The sequence below is a fragment of the Belonocnema kinseyi genome, chromosome 6, assembly GCF_010883055.1.
Source record: "Belonocnema kinseyi isolate 2016_QV_RU_SX_M_011 chromosome 6, B_treatae_v1, whole genome shotgun sequence".
Lineage (NCBI taxonomy): Eukaryota > Metazoa > Arthropoda > Insecta > Hymenoptera > Cynipidae > Belonocnema > Belonocnema kinseyi.
The window spans coordinates 70695038-70716576 of record NC_046662.1 but is presented as its reverse complement, the minus strand read 5'-3'; the positions used below and the strand labels follow the sequence as shown (position 1 = coordinate 70716576).

The 21539-nt window shown below is 30.2% G+C and overlaps 1 protein-coding gene across 2 annotated transcripts; it reads right to left on the bottom strand.

Moving 5' to 3' along the window:
* Window positions 1-6053: 6053 nt before the first annotated feature.
* On the bottom strand, window positions 6054-20023 carry LOC117175081. 2 transcript variants are annotated; one of them, XM_033364623.1, is made up of 8 exons: window positions 19898-20023; window positions 11954-12022; window positions 10783-10848; window positions 9585-9662; window positions 8610-8729; window positions 8092-8220; window positions 7347-7490; window positions 6054-6167 (listed from the first exon to the last, which is right to left on the bottom strand). In XM_033364623.1, exons 1-8 carry the CDS (start codon window positions 19956-19958, stop codon window positions 6148-6150), a joined length of 687 nt encoding a protein of 228 aa, XP_033220514.1. In that variant the 5' UTR covers window positions 19959-20023; the 3' UTR covers window positions 6054-6147. The 2 variants fall into 2 exon arrangements, with proteins under 2 accessions (XP_033220514.1, XP_033220515.1); XM_033364624.1 differs by having other exon boundaries at window positions 9585-9659.
* Window positions 20024-21539: the final 1516 nt, after the last annotated feature.

Below are 21539 nucleotides of genomic sequence, written 5' to 3'. Positions count from 1 at the left end.
GAGAGAAAACGGTAAAAAAATCCAAAAAAATACGTTATAGGTTTTTGGAGTCGCTAATTACGAATCTGGCATCCGTTGAACTCTATCGCTTCAGGTTCAAGGACATTTGAAGGTCATTTCAAGGTCAAATCGAAAACCTATAACCTATTTTTTTCAGCGTTTTCTCTCGATTTGACCTTCCCATGACCTTGAACCTGACGCGATAAAAGTTTTTTCTTGCACACATACAGACCTAATATTCAAGAAAATTATCTTGCAGCACAAAAACCTTGTGCCACTACCTTTCAATAATTTTCCTGTGTTGTGAAATTTATTAATAAGACCTGATAAGTAAGGAAGAAATATATTTCTTGAATTCTTATATTTTATTTAAATTTATATAAATAAAACAAAAAATCAGATATCAACAATTAAGATAAACTATTTTAAAATGATCTTTTACACAAGCTCTAATAGATTCACGAACTGATAGTACATTATTAATTTCTTATTCGTTTATTTCGGGATACAAAAAATTATTTAAAAACAAAAAGATTGTTCAACGAGATTTGTGATTTTTTCATCCTAAGCTTTAAGAAACTATATTTAAAAAATATATTGTTTAGGCCACTCTCATATTTAATTCTCATGATAGTTGATAAAATGATAATTAATTGATACAGAGTATTTTCATCATATCTCATCGAATTATTTTTATAATTTAGACCAGTATGTTAGGATTTTCTGAGATATATTAAGGTCACTTACCCTAGCCCCCCCCCCCCTCTTAATTTTTGGGATTATATAGCATACTAAATTGCGCCCCAAATGCGCTCAAATGCGCAACTAATAAAAAATGCTGTGCCACAAAAGTGTAGGAGTTATATCAGGTGTTACTCGTCGGAGGGGGGTGGGACGTCCCGTTGCCACCCATTTAAAAAATCGAAATTTAAATCACATGATCTTGGAGATCTTCAAATGCGCTCATATGCGCCATAAATAAGGGTCTCTTGTGATAGGATTTCAAATGCACCCATATGCGCCACTTTTAAAATTAACAAAAAACTATAATCAACCCCCTTATGACCACTTGTTACGATCCACTATTCGATGATATCTCCAAATAGCTTAAAATGCAATATAAAAATGTATCAAGATCTCTTCGTATAGGATTTCAAATGCGCTCATATGCCCCACTTTTAAAATTAACGAAAAACCATAATCAACCCTCTCATTACCACTCTTTACGTTCTACTATCCAAAGCTATCTATAAATAACCTAAATTGTAATCTAAAAATGCATAATGGTCTCTTTTGATATGATTTTAAATGCACCCATATGCGCCACTTTTAAAATTAACAAAACCCATAATTAACCCCCTCATCACCACTTGTTACGATCCACTATCCGATGACATCTCCGAATACCTTAGACTGCAATAAAAAAATTGATAATGATCATAGGGTAGTGGTTTAGTGGCAAGTGGTAATAAGGGGGTTGATGATCGTTTTTTTAAATTTTGAAACTGGCGCATATGAGCGCATTTGAAATCCTATCCGAAGAGATAATTGTAAATTTTTATATGTTAATTTAAGTTATTTGGAGATATCGGATAGTGGATCGTAACAAGTGATAATGAGGGGGTTGATTATTGGGTTTTGTTAATTTTGGAAGTGGCACATATGGGTGCATTTTAAATTGTATCCAAAGAGACTATTTTACATTTTTATATTGCAATTTAAGTTATTTTTAGATAGGTTTGATAGTAGATCATAACAAGTGGTAATGAGGGGGTTGATTATGGTTTTTTGCTAATTTCGAAAGTGGCGCATATAAGCACATGGAAATTTTATTCGAAAGAATCTTCATAAAATTGTAATTTAGGTTATTTGGAGATATGATTGGATAGTGGATCGGTAAAAAGTGACAATGAGGGGGTTGATTATGGTTTCTTATTCATTTTGAAAGTGGCGTATATGAGCGCATTTGAAAACCCATGGGAAAGTCACTTCATCAAGGCGGATTGAAAATTTTTTATTTTGTTGGTCATCATTCGTAAACTTTTGTTACCTCAATATCTTGGACAATTTGCAAGATTCTTAACAAAAATTGTATGACGCATATGAGTGCATTTCGAGATCTTCAAGATCATGCGATTTAAATTTTTATTTTTCAAAAAGGCGGTTAACGTGACGCTAGCCCCCCCCCCCCCCCCCCCCCCGCGTAACACCTGATATAACTTTTACAGTTTTGTGGTGCAAAAGTTTTTATTGGCGGCGCATTTGAGTGCATTTGGCGTGCAATTCAGTGGGCTACAGAAAACACAAAAATTAATAGGTGGGGGGGAGCTAGTGTAAATGACCTGATATTTTCAAATAGATGGATCATACAGAGTGGTCACTCAACAAACAGATCTAAAGTTATTCATTTTACATTTTGTTGCAATTACTTCATATTAAAATTCAAACCTTAACACAAAAATGTATCATTTGAAAAAATATAGAAAAAAGGAATGGGAGGCGGGGAAAATATAAAAGATAACAATAAAAGAACACGATTGTATAACCTTTTCGATGTGTTGGAAAAAATAGAGACAATATTGTGAAACTTGTCAATTTATTGACTACATGGCCTCCGCATTTACAAATTGTTCGTTTAAGGTTGAAAAATATGAATCATTCAAACATATAATTTAAATTTTTCCAATTTTGAACTCCCCCCCCCCCTGATCCGTGATACAATAATTCGTAACTAAATAGCTTAGAACCCCCACCTCTCTCAGTCGATTTCACGTAATTTTTCCGAATATTTTCACGAGAAAAATGCTAATAAAAAATGTAATTGTAAACATTTTTTTTGCATTTTTGCGTCTTTTAAGCTTTTTTCAGAAGTTGTCTGTGACTTTAGATAAGTTGAAAAATTTTAAAGCACAATTTTGATCCTAATACTAACTAATAATATATTACATTTTAACAATATGTATTAATCTTCTCAAATATTTGAACGAATCTTCTGAGTATAAAAATCCTTATTCTTAGAGACATTCCTTTAACTTTTATTAAAATATTAAAGAATCTATTAAAATCCCGTATCAGAAAACTGGATGATATTTCTCAAAAATTTTTGATATAACTAAACTTCTACGAAGTTCTTTGATATGCTGAAGAATCTCTTCGTGATGGTGAAACCTCTTCGTGATTCTTTGAAGCCTTCAGAATAACTGGAATCCTCGAAAATGTTATATCCCTTGGATTCTCATGAACTTCCCAAAAAGCCTTTAAAAGATTTGTAAATCTTGTTAATCTTCTGAAATTTCCAGGAATCTTCTGTAACTTCCTTGGAATCGTTTAAAATAGCATCAAATATTTGTAATCCTTTGAAATCTTTTTAAATTCTTTTCAATTTTTTAAATTCTTGAAAATTCCTTGGAATCTTTTTAAATACCCTAAAACCTTTTAAATTCTTTAAATTTAAAAAAAACGCGGAAGCTTTTCAAAATCTCTTCAAATATTTGCAAACCTTCGAAATTACTTAATTCTTGTAAATAAATTCTTTAACACATTAATAAAGTGTTTTACAATACTCTAAATCCCGGGAAGGTAAATGTAATTTGATGATATTCCTTCAAATCCCTTGAAAGAAATGAAGCTCTATGAATTTCTTTGAGCTCCTGGAAAATTCATCAAAATAAATTTGTGAGATTCTGAAAATTCGTTAAAATTTTTCAAATCCTCAGAAATCTGATAAATTCCCGTAAAATTCGTTAAAATTTCTTAAAAATCGTGTCAAATATTCGCAAATCCTCTAAATTGCCTTAAAATTCTTGAGAAGCCTTTAAAATATCCTAAGGGTTTTAAAATTCTAAAAAATCTTTCAAATATTTTTAAATCTTTGGAAATACTTTGATTAATTCAAAAATCTCTTCAAATATCGCGAAGGTAACTGAAATTAGTTCTTTGAAATTCCTCGAACAATTTTTTTAAGACATATCTATGTCCACACCTCAGGAAGCTGGAAAAGCATCTTGTACACATTTTATTTTGTGATTTGAAGGAAAGCTTCTCTCATGATATATGTTCAATTATTTATGGTAAGAAATAACAAGATGGAAGTGCCGACAAGCATATTTTCTTAACTGCTTTGCCATGTCTGAAAACTCGGTAAAATACGGCTCGAAAATACAAAAACCCATTCTGGCTCGAAAACCCAAACCAGCCCAAAATTTCAATATGAATATTTGAATAAATTTTCAGAGTATTTGAATGATTTATGGTGAGATATTATAAACTAGAAAATTAATCTGTTTTAATTGAGATACAAGCATTTTGTCGAAAAATGGATTTTTTTATATAAATCAAGCTGTTTTATATTTTTATGTATTGTTTTTAATATCGACTCTCACATTATTTTGGATGAAGATTCAATTCCCTTCTCGAAACGCAAATTACTTTCTGAAAGTTAATTTTTTTGTGAAAAATCTCGCATTTTCAGTTCAAAAGCTGATGAATTTGGTCGAAAATTTAACTTATTGGTTCACAATTTGTGTAATTTATTACAAGATTTTCTTGTTAGTTAGTAATTAATTTTTTCTCTTTGAAATAAGCGAATGTTTGGAAATTATTTTGTTTTAGTAATTGTTTGGAGTATTTTGTGAAAAATTCGCCTCCGTTAGTTGAATCCAAGTTTTCTACATGTTTTGTTAAAAATTTATCTTTTTAGGTTGAAAATTTATGCCCATGGTCAGAAGTTTATTTTTTTGGTGCATTATTCATAATTTTAATCTGAACTTCGTTTTTTTGTAGCTAAAAATTGATTTTTCAACTGAAAAATGTAATTGTTGGTACATTCTTCAAAAGATTCGATCATCCTACTTTTGCTGTTAAAAATTCGTATTTTTTAAATGAATGTTAAACAATTTCATTCCGGCTTTTTTCCTTTCTTGTCTAGAAACTTTTTATTTGGTTGCAAATACACATAATTTTTTGACATTCTTTTCTCTTGTTTGAAAATTTATCTGCCGCAATAAAAATTTCATCTTTTTAGGCTAAGCTATGCAACTGTCTAGTGTAAAATAAATCGCAATCCTTTCGCAATTAAATATTAACATTAACATATTTTTGTAATGTTTTCTTTGAAATCATTAACGTAGAGCCTTAAGGTTGAAATATCTAATCAAACATTGATAATCAAATAAGAGATAATCAGGCTTCCGTTAAAATGACTTAAATATAAACATATGAATGATAAAAATGTTTTTCTTGATTCTATATGTGGGATGTCTTAAAACTATTTGTTTGATAAAAGTTAATCTTCGCTGAAGCCGTTTTAGAAAAAAACTTCATTTTTATTTTCTTTTTTTTAATTGCAAGATCCAGTTCACCTTCATAATCCCTTGATAATATCCCTTCATAATCTTTAATCACATTTTCTTTTTGCTTTGAAAATGTTGGTTTTTGTATTTAAGGCGGTGAAAAAACTCTTCTTACTGGTTTGCACTAGTTGCAGTATTATAAAGGAAAAAATATAATTAAACAAAATGTCTAAAGACATTTTTTTATTTGACACATTTCATCAGCTGAAGATAAAAAAATGTATAGTTTCAAAAAATTTGGGTATGAGATCATTTCTAGCATTTATACTTAAAATATTTATATACTCCAAAGGTGTTTTGCGCTTTTAGGTCGAACGCTTAGATTGTTTAAAATTAATTTGAAAATTTTCAAATTCAATCACGCCAAGCAAACGTAAGTTAACATTAAATGAGGTAGAAAAATGGTTTAAAACATTGTTAAAAATAAAAAATAAACGACCTCTTAGATGCTTACAAAAATGCAACGCTGTTTTCGATTTTTAAATGGATACTTTATTGACCATGCTTTGCAAAGTTTAAAATTATTAACAAATGATTAAATTAATAAAAAAATGTCTCTAAAGAAAGGCGCACCTAGATATTTCGGAGGAGAATTTAAATATATTTATAGTATTAAATTAGACGCTTAGTTTGTTCCTAATTCATTAAATAAGTTTGGAATCCACAGATGTAGGTAACTTCAATAAATTCATAGAAAAAACAGAATTTTGTGCTACATTTATTTATTAATTATATTAGTATACATAGCTTTTTTGTTTTACTTTTCCTCCACTGTTCACATGCAGCAGCTTTCTCATCACTCTAGTCTTAGTTGTCCTGAGTAAGAAAAATTTTAAGTTTATCACTTGAACTAAAAACATCCAAGATGCAGAAAATTCCGCCACGTAAAAATTCACCAGTATAATCAAGACAGTTTTTGTGAAATCGAAGTTTGCATATGTGTCTAATTACAAGAAATTATACTAGCCTTCTTTCGAGAAAACATTTTGCATTTTTTTACTTGGTGGCGATTCACTAACGCAAATCTTGGTTTAAAATTACTAAGTAGGTAAAGGTACATCAGCGATGGGAAACATAAGCTGTAATTTTTTCACTGCACACAGTGGGCTGGGATACCAACAAAAGTGGCTGAAAACTATCCGTAAAGATATTAACGGGAGACTTATTTTCAAAATATAGATGAGTTGAAGAAACTATTCACTGAATTTCATAATATATCTCACCTAGTCCTTTTCTTTCTATATTGCTTATCAGGATGGTCATAAATTAATACGGCATAGAAAAGAAAGCCAAACAATAACAACTTGATTTTGAATTCCTTCAATTTGTACTCATGAATTTAAGGAATTCACAGCAATATACACTTTTTGAATCAAAAGTTCCTCGAAGTTACAGCTGATAACTAATATTAGTTGGTGTTTTTAGGTTCAGTACGATGTTTACTTTCAGGTTTTCTGCTACTTTCTGACATATTTCCCCTTTGACATTTGACCAAGATATTTAAAATTTAAGAATTTTGATATCAAATTAGATGTAAATGACCTCAAAAATTCCCTTCTACCAAGTTCTATATAAATCCAAAAAGTGTTAAATTTTTGTCACTTTTAGGGTCTCCCAGCCCACTGTGCTGCACCCTAAAAATTGTATATCAGTCCGAATTAATTAAACCACTTATTATGTTTTAACAGATCAGAAAAAGTTGGAATTGATTGTTGGTCTTTTAGAATTATCCGAAAAAATTATCATTTCTTTGAAAGAAAATACTTTTTTTTCCAGACAGAAGATATTTAAAAAAGAAATATTTTTATTTATAAGCATATTCTAATATCAATGGTTTTCGAGAAAAATGTGGAAAATATTTAATATGTACTATATAATATTTTTTACTTTGATACTTAATTTACCAAGGAAGAACATTTTATTGAACCGAAAAATATATCTAATTAGGAAAAAGTTGGACATAAGTTTTAGATAAAATGTTTGTTTTTAATTTACCTTGCCTCTGACGAATTAAAGTCCTTTGTCCTTCATTATACAGGCGAAACCCATTCTCATAAGCTGCGTAGCGATGCACACCATCATTTGACAGTATATCTTTGCTTTCAGGCCAGAATCTCACTTTCTGCCCGTCCTTTTCAACTAAATTAGCAAATTTGTTTATAAAATTAGTTATTAAATAGTCGACTCATGAAATAATAAATTTTACCATTTTTAAGTGAGGCACGTGTTGCACACAATATTTTTCGTAGCAAACGCAGGGAATTTTCGTTATGAAAAACAGTGAAGACAAATATTATGGTAATTTATAAGAATTGTGAAATTAAAAATAAAACTGAAAATTTTTCCCATTTTTAAATATTAGAAATTGCGAGAAATTATTAAAATTTTAGGTAACTTTATAAATAATCATAAATTTCAAGTATCCAAGAATTCCCAAAATTCTCGGAAATTCTTAGTAATTTATCACTCCAAGTGGGTCTAAACACTATCCATTAATCATAATAAGTCTGTCAAGTGTCACCATATAATGCAGTAATCTTGCTCAGAGCGCGCAAACGTGGCAGCTAAAAAAATTCTTTTCATAACTGCTTTTTCTCACGGTTTCAGAATTAGTCACTTTCCGCACATTATACATGCCTCGAAAAGTGAACATTTCATGCATGCAGTACGAAAAATATATTTCACTACATCGTTAATTGTACATTATCAATTATAGATTAGGTTTTGGTTTGTAAATTACCAAAGGCACCATTTGGATGTACTTCATACATTGTAGTTCCTTGGACTGTTGCTGCATGTTTTCCTGCACGAAATATTTGTTGACCATTTTGAGGCTGAACTATCGTAATACTATATTCTGGGGGTGAACCTAATGATGCAAGAAGAATATATGTAATGATAATTATTCTTTTAAATTAAGAATTAATTAACTAATAACTACTCAAATGTAGGTACTACATTGCAAGTCTACTAAAGTTGTCCTACGCAGTTAAATTTCGCGTAAAACCCCATTTAATATAATACCTCATGGGCGAACGCTGAAAAAGCTTTTTTTTTCGGGTGGGGATGGGGAATTAAAAGGTTTAATTTACCTTTTACTTGAGAAACTAAAAATTATTATTGGAATCTAGGCTTGAGGGTGGGAGGGGGGGGACAGCTTTCTACGTTGAAATGCTCCAAAAGTAGAAAAGAAAAACTAGAGGTTTTGACAGACTTCTCTAATATTTTTTATAGATTATATGTTATTTTTCAAATTACCAGATATAACATTATATGTTCCATAAGGATAAACCATTCCATAATATCCAGGTCTGCCACCAACATGTATTCCATAATCTAATCCTTCCCAGTCTTTCACAACCTTTATTGGCACACGTTCTGTAAGAAGAAATTGATGTATGTAATAAGTTTCTTTATTAAGACTAATGTAACATATCTATGAAATATTCGCTTTATTAGGAAAATAACCCTTGATTTGTTTTGAAAATTTTGATGGAACCTTAAAGTCGCTCAGGTTGAACTTGGTTCAACATCGCTGTTTCCTATTTCATTTTCCACTTGCATTTACTATATTTCCACCGCAAAAATCTGCAGAAGATAATACGATTAACTTTGATAAACCTACATATCTACCCGGATCTCTAAACGAAATAATGAAAAATAGTAAAAATAGAAGCATTCTTTTGTCATTGTTTTACATTAATTCGTGCACAGATTTGAACATTTGAAGTAGAAAAATCGATTTTTTCAAATATATACGCCCCCTTTTATTGTACATAATTTATAATTTAAAAAAATAATAAGATATAAAACTTCAAATCAATTAATAACCAATTTTTATAGTCAAGAATGAAAACTTTATTTTCGAAATTCCTTGATTATTCTCTGACCAATTTGTCATTTCCTCGAACCATTGAAATTCAATAATCAGAATTTCAATCTTGCAATATTTCTGATATATGATATTTTATAAGTAGAAGGAAACAATATTTAAAATACAAATTTTAAAATTTATTTACTTGACTTTTATACCATCAAAGGGAAGTTTTTAGAAAATACTTAAATTTTGAACAAAATAGTTCAATTCTTGAAATAGAAAGATGAATAAGCATAAAAAAGTATGATGATTGATATTTTAACCAAAAAAGTTGGAGTTTTACCCGGAAAAAAATTAATTTTCCAACCAAAAAACGAATTTTTAACGAATAAACTTTTTTATTACACTTTTATTACCTGGAGGAAACGTGTAATTAATTATTCTAGTTCCTTGTGGAAATCCAATTGAATGTCTGGAATTACTTGAGCTTACTTCTGTAAAAAATTAAGATTTGTTACGATTGTGCATATAAATGTAGAAAATATCTGCATTAATAATTTTTAAATACTTTGTTCATTATTTGATATTCGTTAATCAAATATATATCTATATATTAGGTTGTTTTAAAAAATTAATTTAGTATAGTTTTAAATTATTTCTCTTAAGGAGAAAATAATAGCCCCTGATTTTTGTCAAAATTAAAAAAAAAAACATATGTTTTAAATTATTTTGCATTATTGCGTGTAGAATTTCAAAAATTTAAAGTTGAAAAACTTATATTTTAGCATTTTGAGAAAAAAAGTCTTAAAATAAAAGCCTCGTCCTGTTGCCTGTTTTGTTTTGAATCAACTAAACATCTTACTTATACAAATAAAAATATTTGACTGCAAGATTAGATAAAGTTTGTCGAAAATGTATAATGTTTGCTGCAACAAGATTTTTCTTTAGACAAATGAAAATATTCTCAACCTTCAATTGAAGAGGAAATTATTTGTACCGAAACACACAATTTTGACACAAGAGGAAATTGTTCTGATTATGACGTACTCATTTGCACTATTTCCCGTACCACTACCCCAGTGGAAATTTAGTTTTCCATAAAAATACAATATACGGTACAAGAAAGTACACTACTGAAAACATAGCATTTTCTTGTAAAGAGTGTAAATTATTATATAATCTTATTAATTGTGTGAAATTTGTGGTGGCCTGACAGCTGCTTGTTGGCCTGTTGCCGTACATGCAGATACGGGCCCAACCACTGAAAAAAATGTTTTATCTGCCCCAGCTGAACGTTTAGCTGGATTTCGTCTTCTAAGAAAATATAGCTTTGTTGCCCAAATTTCTAACTGTATTGCGCAAATGTCTAGCCATTTTAGCTAATATTGCCATCTAGGAATTATCCAGGTAATTAATCCAGATAATTTCCAGATGAAAAAATTAGCTAAAACAGTTAGACATTATGTAGCACAGCTATATTTTCTTAGAAGACGAAATCCGGCTAAACGTCTAGCTGGAACAGCTAGATCATTTTTTCCAGTGACATATGCTGTGATTCCTTTTTTCAGATCGAAATTTTAATTTCACTTGTAGGTACCGGAACATTTTTATTACCTTGAGGAAATCGGTAAGAACCTGGTGTTAATTCATTTTGATGTCCGGTATTACTTGAGCTTGATCCTGCAAAAAATGGAGGTTTTTAAAGTTTGTGCATATACATTATGAAAATAGCTGCCTTATTAATTTTGACAAATTGGAGGTAATCTTTAATATTTTGCAAACGAATACATATTTATATTTTAGGTTGCTTTAAAGAAATTAATTTGGTACACTTGTAGATTATTCCTTTTAATGAGGAAATACTAAGCCCCAGTTTGTGTCAAAATTTAAAAAATCAAAGTCCCTCAAAATTAATTTTTTTCAAAATAATTTTTTCCTGTTTATAGTGATCCTATTTTAATTATTTACAGCTACAAAAAATAGTAATTTACATTAAAAAACTCTTACATTTTTTGATTCTGCACATTAAAAATCTATACAGAATAACGCAAAACAGTTTGAAAAAAGCATTGCTTTTCAATTATTTTGTATTAACATTAAAAGTGTTAACATTTAAAGTTGAAAAATTTATATTTTAAAATTCTGAGAAAAAGTTGTTATGAAATAAAGGCATCTTCCTCTTAACTATTTCGTTTTGAAACAACCGAACGTTACGCTATCAGAAATTTATTGTTGAAAAAAGAAAAAACAATATAAGGTAAATGTGCCAGTCTTCGTCAATGCATGGGTTGTCGGCAGATTGGCAGTATGTTACATGTAGTAAGCTGCTGTGTTCTTTTTTCTCAGAAAAAATATTTTTTTTTTAAAAGCTATTGCCAATCACTCACACATCGAAGTACTGATAACTGAAGCAGCCAGGTTTCTTACCTGCTGTTAACCTATGCATTCTCGTATTCATAACTTCGAACTTCTTATAATATTTATTCTAATAGGATATGTTACAAGTAGTAAGTAATTTACATCTCTAAAGGTAGGCTTTATTCGATAAAACCCATTTCGTAAGCTTCAAATATGTTTAATATAGTTATTTAAGCATTTGAAATCTTAAATTCGCCTTAAGCTGCCGATGACTAGCACACTTACCTTACGGTAAAGTAAAGTACAATAATGTGTCGGTGAAAATTGTATTTTCTCGAAAAAACTAAAATTTCTATATAATTTCGTAAATACAGTAGGCTTTTGTTGGCCTAATAGGTGGTTGTTGGTGCAGGAAAATTTGTATTACCTGATGAAAACCTGTAAGGAATTATTCTACCTCCTTGTGGAAGTTTTTCATTATCATCTGAGGCTGATTCTGTAAAAAAAAGGAGATTCGTGACGGTTGCGCGTTTATATTGAAAATATTTCTGCGTCAGTAATTTAGATAAATTTGAATTGTTATTCAATATTTTTCAAAGTGAATGTATATTTATTATGTATTGCTTAATATTTTTCAACCTGATGTTCAAATAGGATGTGGATTTTTAGAAATTAATGAAGTATACCCATAAATTATTCCTTTCCATGAGAAAAAAAGCCCTGATTTTTGGAAAAATTGAAAAAAAATCAAAGTCTCTAAAGGTCACCTTCGTTGAAAATTATTTTCGCCTGGTTACAGTGACCCTATTATTACAAAAAATATTCTGAAAATAATATATTAAATTTTGAAACCTATACATTGCATCGTTTGATTCTGTAGATCAAAACTCTGCATGGAGTAATGCAAAACAGTTTAAAAAGCATTGCTTTTCAATTATTTTGCATTATTGCGTGTAGGATTTAAATGTGTTATGTTTAAAAGTTTGATTACCCACCGTATTTATTTGTACCACTTCAAAGAACAGTACACTAGGGAAAAATTATTTTCGCAAAAAAATAGAATATACTTTACAATAATTGTATTTTCTTGTAAAAAGTATAAATTCATGTATAATTTTGTAAATTTGTCATAGTAATAGTATAAAGAATAGCAGTTCTTTGGTGATATTATTTAAAATGTTTTCTTTTAACATCGAAAATTATTTTTTTTTTAAAACTTCTACGATAACGGTTCCCGTATTCTTAAACAATTTTCTGGCTTTTTATGTATGTCATTCGAGGGCATTTAGGGTCCATTTTGTAACATAAAATGGTAAAAATAAATGCGTTTTATCATTAAATATTACTTTTAACATATTTTCAACAATTTTTTCAAATTATAACTATTTTTCACGATTTTTCGGACCATTACGAATCCTGGGAAATTTTTATTTTAAATTATATTTTTTTCGAAAATTTGAATACTTACAAAATTTCGCAGGTCATTGGAATTTTTATGAATAAATTAAAATTTGTATTTCATTGTATTAATTGTAATTGCCTTTGTATTTCATGAATAAAATATTTTTTACTGTGGCCTTTAAAATTTGCTAAAAACTAAAGAATGAAAAAATAAATATTTAATCATTTTGCAAAAGTGTTTTAATGCGCCTGATGAAAAGTTTGCTCAAGTATATAATATATTTAGTAATAAGCTGAAAATACTGAAGAAGGTTTGGTTCTAAAACTTGCTGAACTATTTCATTACAAAAATTTGACTGGTTAAAGTTTTCAAACAGATTTGTGAGGGCCGATATCTCAACATTTTTCTATAATCATAGTGGGGGAGAGTATCCTTATAAAAAATATCCAGAAGTTTGCATTTTTTCGTTTGAAAAAAATCAAAATTAATTATTAATATTATAAAAAATTTATTAATGACATGTGAAAAAATAACATGTTATTATTATTGTTGATTGTTTTTAAAAGTTTGATACATAATTACAGATTTTCGTTCATTTTTAACTGGCTGATTTTTTACGGAATCCATTTGAAATAAGCATTGACTCATATAACGGAATTGGTTGTAATCATAGCTCTAAATGAGCTGAAAAAGGGTTGAGTCCTACAGAAAATTCCGTAATGCTAGAAAATTCGTATTAAATAACTTGGAAAATTTTTTCAATTATGTTACTTGATTTACTAATAATATGTGTTTATTCTACAAAAAATGTTATAAGCAAATTCATAACTTGACTATTTTTCAATACCCTGGCAATTTAGAAGCACTTTTTAATTGATCTTCTCGGTGGAAAGTTGAAGAAAAATATTTATTTACTTAAGACTTCATACGGTTTTTGTTGAAAAATTGTCTTTTTAGTAGAAAATCAATTTTCTGGTAAAGACTGCAACTGTGTAGTTAAAAATAAATCTTATTTAGCTTATTTGGGTGAGAATGCAAGTAATTTGTTTAAAATTGTTATTTTTTGCTCAAATTTAATTGATTTTTATTAAGAATTAAATGCTTTTTTTGTTGAAATAATAAACATTATATGGTTTGCTGAAAATTCTTCTTTTTGGGTGGGAAATTGAACTCGTTTGTTGATAAAAACGACTTTCTCGAAAATTTCTTTGTCTGCTTAAAAATTAATAATTTTGGTAGAAAATTGATCTATTTTAATTGAATATTGAACTAATTTATTCAAACTACCCTTCTATGAGTAAAAAGCTCATTTCTTAAGTGAAAGTTCCACTATTTGATGTGTGGTAAATAATTGTATTGTTCCGTAGAAAATTCATTTTTTTTTAAATTGAAAATTAATTCATCTTAGTGAAAATATAAACATTTTATTTCAAGTTGAAATTTTATTTTCTTTAGTTTAAGAATTCAACTATTTGCTTAAAAATGTATGTAATTTTTTGAAAATTCTACTTTTTTGGTAGAAAATCTTCATTGACTCAAAAATCTTTTTTTATTAAGGATTCAAGTATACTATTGAAAATTCGTCTCTTTTAGTTGTTATAATTTTTCTTTTAGTTAAAATGAAACTTTTAATTGTTTTATATATTAACTATTACATTTTTGGTTGTGAGTTCATCTTTTTCAGTTTGAAATTCGACGCTACTTGTTTGACAGTTCCACTTTTCCGTTAAATTATAAGAAAGATTAAGATTTCACCAAACTTGCTCTCCCTAAATCGTCTTTGTATTTTTTTAATGAATCCTAAACAAATAGGAGTGGACAGATGGCCGGTGCTGGGAAAAATTTTGTCTGACGTTCCCGGTAGAAAAACATATGTTTAGCATATCAAAGGGACTGTCAGTTATCTTAGAGAAAGATCATGTGATTTAAGAGATACTTTTTTAGGGTGAACGCGTGCCCCTTTCCAAAATCTTGTGTAGGCGGAAAGGCAATCCTTTCACTGGTGACCGACATAATTTTGGTCAATCTCCTACCCCTTTCCAACAATAAATAATGATGGTCAATCTCCTAACCCTTTCCAACGTTCTTTGAGGCGGGAAGGCACCCCTTTGGCTGGTCACAGAAATAATTTTGGTCAATCTTCTTTCCGTTTTTAACATACCGTGGGAATGGGAAGGAATCTCTGTGACTAGTCACATAAATAGTTCTTCAAGCAACTAATCCTTTCCAAAATCCCGTAGGGCTAGGAAGCCAACCCCTTGACTGGTCATAGAAATAATGTAGATGAACACATACCACTTAACAACGTCTCATCGGGGCAAAAAGAAACTCCTCTGAATGTTAACATAAATAATGATAGTCAAACTCCTACTCCTATCCAACATCGCGTGGGTGGGAGGACATAATATGACTGGTCACATAAAAAATGTTGGGCAAAACCCTACCCCTTTACAACATTTCGTGGGGTGGAAGACTCCCCTTTAACTAGTCACATAAATAATGTTTGTAAAACTTTTAATCCTTCTGAACATTCTATTGGGGTTGAAAGGCAGCCTTTTTAGTGGTGACAATAATTTTTGTCAAGCCCCTACCCCTTTCCAAAATCTCTCGGGGGCGAGAAGACATCTCTGTGAATAATCAATTAAATAATGTTGCTCTAACCCCTTACCCATTCCAAAATCGTTTGGGGCAGGGAAGGCATGGCTTTGAATAGTAAGAGAAATAAATAAGGTCAAACTCCTACCCGTTTCCAACATCCCCTAAGAGCGAGAATGCACCTTTTTGTCTGTTCACAGAAATAATGTTGGTAACATTTCAATTATGTTGGTCAAACCTCTAACCCTTTCTAACTTCCCGTAGGATTCGAAAGGCACCTCTTTGTCTGCTTAAATAAATAAGGTCGCTGAAATCCCAAACCCTTTCAAACATCCCGTGGGGGTGTGAAGCACCTTTTTAAAAGATCATATAAATAATGTTGGTCAAACTTTTAGCCCTTTCGAACATCCGTTAGAAAGGGAAGGCACATCCTTTACTGGTCATATAAATAATTTTTTAAAACTTTTAACCCTTTTCAAAATCCCGTGGAGGCGGGAAGGTACCCCTTTAACTGGTCAAATAAATAATGTTGCTCGAATCCCTAACCCTATCCAACATCTCATCGGGCGGAAAGGCACAGCTTTGCATAGTCAAAGAAATAATTAAGGTCAAAATCCTACCCATTTACAACATCTCGTGGGAGCGGAAGGCAACCCTTTGTCTGTTCAAATAAATGATTTTTATCAAATTTTTGAATTTTTCAAACGTCCCTTGTGGACAGGAAGGCGCCACTTTGAATGGCCACATTAATGATTTTTATCAGACCCCTTCCCCTTTCCAACATCCCGTGGTGGCGAAAGACACCTTTTAGATTGGTCACAGAAATAATTTTGGTTAAACCTCTAACCCTTTTCAAAATCCCATGGGGGCAAGATGGCATCTCTGTGACTGTCTACTTGAATAATTTTTGTCAAACCCCTACCCCTTTCCCTTTCCAAAATTTCGTGCGAGCGGAAGTCCACCCTTTGACATGTAAAATAAATAATTTTTGTCAAACTTTTAACCTTTCCAAACATCCCGTGGGGGCAGCCAGGAACCATTTTGAATGGTTACATGAATAATTGATCAAAATCCTACCCCTTTCCAAAATCCCATGTTGATGGGAGGACATCCTTTTAGACTGGTCACAGAAATGATGTTGGGAAAAATCCTACCGTTTTCCAATATCCCGTGGTGGCGGAAGACATCCTTTAGACTGGTCACGTTAATACTGTTCGTCAAACCTCTAACCCTTTCCAACATCCCATAGAGGCGGGATGGCTCCCCTTTAACTGGTCACATAAATAATTTTGGCCAAACTCCTACCCGTTTCCTACATCTCGTGGGGACGGAAAGGCAACCCTGTCACTGGTCAGATAAATAATGTTGGTCAAACGTCGAACCCTTTTCAACATCCCTCGGGGGCGAGAAGACACCACTGTGAATGTTCCAATAAATAATGTTGCTCAAATTCCTGATCTTTTCCAACATCCTCTGGGCGGGAAGGCGCCCCTTTGGCTGGTCACATAAATAATGTAAGAATGTACAATAATGTTATGTATCCATGTACGGACATAAAACTTTTTGGCCAGTATCGGCAGAGTATCCACTGCCTAAATAAATTCACGGACAAAATTTCTTCGGAAAAATTACGTTAGATAAATGGGGGGGGGGGTAAAAATTACAGACCCTAACGAAGTTGGTTACGTGGCTTAAAAACTAAAAATAAAAACTACGTAATTGATGCCCTATCTTCACCCAAGTCTGCCCCGATAATTTTCTACACGGGATCAAGCTCATATTGTCACTGAACATTGTTATCGCTAAAATATTGGTTGATTTCAATAATACGAAAATTGTGAAATAAGGAAAGATACAATAGAATAATTTTGGAGTGTAAAGTGTATCGAACAAATATTACTTGAGACATTTGAAACAGTAAATGAATCTTTTCTTATCAATCAAAGTAAAGTCTGGAGAAAAACTCAGTTATAGCCACTTGCTTCCGGAAATATATACATTGCTATTGTTAATTCTTAATGTTTGCCCAAGAATTTCTTATCTGTTTGCACCAAAACAGAAATATCATCATTACTCTTTATGAGACGTATATAAACAAAATAATTTACATTTCCCCACTATTTTCCAATCAAACGAGCAAGTTGATGTACAAACTTAGTATAAAAGTCAACAATCATGGGCGTCATTTATAATATCTACCGTTAGCTACAGCCCCACGAAGTGGAGCGAACCGTCAAAAGTTGATATAAAACACCCGAGAACCAACAACTCTTAATCGATTTTAAACTTTTTTTCACCACACTTAAAAAAATTTTTTTAAATGTGAGAGTAGATTTTTACTATATATTTAATGCACATTCAGGTTACTGACTAAGTGAAAAATGGAAATTTTGCTAATACATCTATTATTGTTTTTAAAAAACTCCATTAAAGTATATACTGTTTGAATCTGAACATCTTTTTATACATTTGCTTTGAAACATTAACAAAATTAACTAAAAGATTTCGTATATTAATTTCGTAAGCTGAACGCCAGTACACGTATTTCGATTCATCCCGAATTTAATTCAAATGTTTACTGAAAGATGAAAACAATGTTTTGATAATTGCCATTTACTCTTATTATTTGGTAATACATAAATTGCGTAACTAAAACTGGTTAAAATAATAACCAGTTTCAGATTTTAAAAGTCTTATTTTGCAGGTATAATTGTTTATAGGATTTGTGTTATTTTCTGAAGCTTCGTATCTCATCTATGCTAATAATTTCATAGATGTTATATTTGATTCATTATTTAAATTCAGAACGTATATATTAGTATCAGAAATGTACCCTCCGTTGCCTGGGATGTGATTCAAGAAATTGAATTCTTCAAACGAAAATAATTTAATTTTCTACTTAGTTCTCACAAACAACTTCAGAAAAAAGTTCTACAAAATGAAAACAACAAAACTCGCTTACAAGTTTTTTTAATTCTCGCAAATCCATTTTAAATAGCATAAAATAATGCCCAAGAAAAAGTTATGAGACTTTGGGAAATTCAGTCTCAATAGGTTCAAAGGAGTAAAAAATGCAAACAACGAAAACCGAGGAAAACATCTAAAAAAACTGTAATTTTTTTAATGATCTAAAACCCATTATAAATAGCTTAAAGTAATATTTAGAAAGAATTTAGGGAAAATTTGGTATTAGTAGGTTATGAGTAGTAGGTAATGCGTTGAACATGAAAAAAAATCCAAAAAAGGATTTTTGTTTCAATTCTAGAAAAATCTTTCACAATAGCTTTAAAAATGTTCAAGAATAATTTATGGCGCTTTGGAAAATTTGGTTTTAATGAGTTCCATGGTTTAGACGGTTACTAAGATAATATATAGCCTAATTCACATTTATATATAAGGATGATATAAAAACTAAAAAACTGTTTTCATTTATGCTCGAATATTTATCACAAGACACGTAGTAGAGTATAGGAAAAATATTATTCTAAATAAAATTATTATTTTTAGAAACGCTTCGTCATTTTCATTTCTCCTGAATGCATAGTAAAAATATCTCAGTCATAAATGAATTTAAAAAATTCATTTTGCAACCGTATTTAATGCTCCATCTTCTTCCTTAAATTTGAGGGAAAACATAATGGTGATGTGTGTTGTGAAAAGAACCTTGATTAATTTTCCATCGTGCGTTTCTCGTTTCCCCGATCGCAATGATGAAATTGATTTTCTCTAAACAATTGAAATTATTCTCGGATTTAAAATATTGGGATTTTTTAATTCGACCATTGAGAAGAAGCGAAAATAATTATCGATAGTATTTTCCAGAAATTATATTATTAACATCAACAAATTCTCATTCGTCTAAATTATTATCTATAAGTATTTTTACTGTGAAGTATAAATATTAAATAATTAAAATGAAATAAGATGTAAATTTAAAATAATAACATAGGCTCTAAGAGAGCGAAAAGAGAGCGTGGAGGGTTATAGAGTACATGAAGAGTTTTTATTCAAATTTCTAAACTTTACAGAGAATTCGAAGGCCTAATAAAAGACTTGCAAATATGAGTATCAGAATGTCATAGAAAGTTCTGAATAGGGCTAAATTAGGTTTTATTGGGAATTATGAAAGGCCTTAATAGGCCTGAAATTTTGATTTGGAATCAGGTTTGTTGTTAAGTAAAAAATTTGCAATATACACAAATTGAAAAATCATTTCATTCAACTTAAGACATTTCGGTAATTATATAAAACTCTGTTAAATTATAAATTTAAGAAAATTTTTTTGTGTATCACATTATTAGCAGTATTTATTGTGTTTGTGTGTGTGTTTGTTTGTTTGTGTGTGTGTGAAGATCCATCAATTATTGCACTTACCAACCCAATTGGGCAGAAAAATGGCGATCGCCAGGATTAGTGGTCCGGTATCAATCTTCATTTTTCCTATTGAAGGATTTCCAAAACGTGACTGCTAAATTGGGAACAAGAGTACAGCTATTTATACTGAGGATGACCAAGCTTTACATAGCCCTACAACAGACAGAAATAGTACGTAGCACGGCCTGTGATTGTTTGCTGTATACTGATAAGATGATTACTGCGCTCTTTCCATATCCACGCATAAAGTAAAATAATTGAAAAAAAGATCAGAAAAATTTTAATTAAAATTAATTTTTGTTGACTTGAGCAAATTCTAATGTAAGAGAAATAAAATCTGTTTTTAATAAGCAAACTTTTTTTAACACTATATTAATAATATAAAAAAATTTTTAAACATTTTTGTAAGAGGATACCGCCCTAAAAAAAATAATCATACTTAGTGCAAATTTTTTCAGAAAATTACTCCTCGTTTCATAAACTGCAAAATAAATTAGTGTCAGTAAAATGCGCTGAATGCCATTTTCTCAATACCTTGTGCAGGGTCACTTAAAATAGCTGTAATTGGTCAAATCATTAATTATTTCAAAAAAGCGAGAAAAGGTGTGGTTATACAATTGGAACAAGTATAAAACATAATTTGAAATATATTGATGTTTTCTGTTCGTTTTATTTGGAGCTTAAAATCCAACATTTTGGTAATTCAACCAACAATTCTAAGCAGATGAATAGTTTTGTGCAAGTCACAACTTCATAAAAGCGCTGTAAAATGTATACTTTAAAGCTGTATATTTTGGTGGACAAAAAAAATACTTTTCGAGCTACAGGGCAAGACACACCCGGCTCCAAATGTTTCAACTTCCAGAAATGAAAATCCTGAATTTTCTTTTTCTTGAAATTCGAATATTAATAAGTGCCACTGGGCACTTGAAAATCCCGTTTAATTAACATGGGGAACTTTCGAACTTTTGAAAAATTAAACTCAGTTTTCAAAGTTTCATCAAAATATGTCAAGTTTTTTAGGAATTTAAGAGGACTGTATACGAAATAAAACCATACTCGTAACTTGTATTTCCAACCTACCCCCAACCTCCCGGGAGCGCCCCAAATATGACCCAGAAATTTAAAAAACTACATTTTTACGTGTTATTGTTACTTCTTAGCAATTTCCGTCGTCTTTTCGTACAAATAATTACTGATGGACAATTTGAATGTTTACCATGACCTTTTAAACAATTTGAAATCGTTTAAACAAATATCAATTACTTGAACAACTATTCATTCCCAAAAGTGTACAAAATAATATAATAATATAATTTGTTGAAATAATTACTTTTCCAAGAATACTTTTAAAATCGTAATTAATTGTATGTCTTTTACTTTATTTCACTTTTTTGGTTATAGAAATATAACTTTTTGAGTAAATAAAAATTGCTTTAAAAAATAGAAATTTGTTAAACATTAGAAGAACTGTATCAAAATTATCTAATTGTCCAACAAAAATTAGCACAGGATACCAATTTGAAAAAAGTGGACATCTCTGGCTCAATTTTAAGAAATTTTGGGAATAAACAATAATTAATTGTTTAAATAATCACATAATGTTTTTAGAAACATTTATTACTCCAAAAATTGACATAAT

Bases quoted from the DNA above. Each gene is read 5' to 3' on its own strand.
- LOC117175081 (XM_033364623.1), bottom strand. From the start codon at position 19,958: ATGAAGATTGATACCGGACCACTAATCCTGGCGATCGCCATTTTTCTG. The intron at 9,663-10,782 runs GTAATAAAAATG...AATTTTTTACAG, and splicing joins TTCTTACCGATTTCCTCAAG to AAGTAAGCTCAAGTAATTCC. The intron at 6,168-7,346 runs GTAAATTAAAAA...TTTCTTACTCAG, and splicing joins TTTAATTCGTCAGAGGCAAG to GACAACTAAGACTAGAGTGA.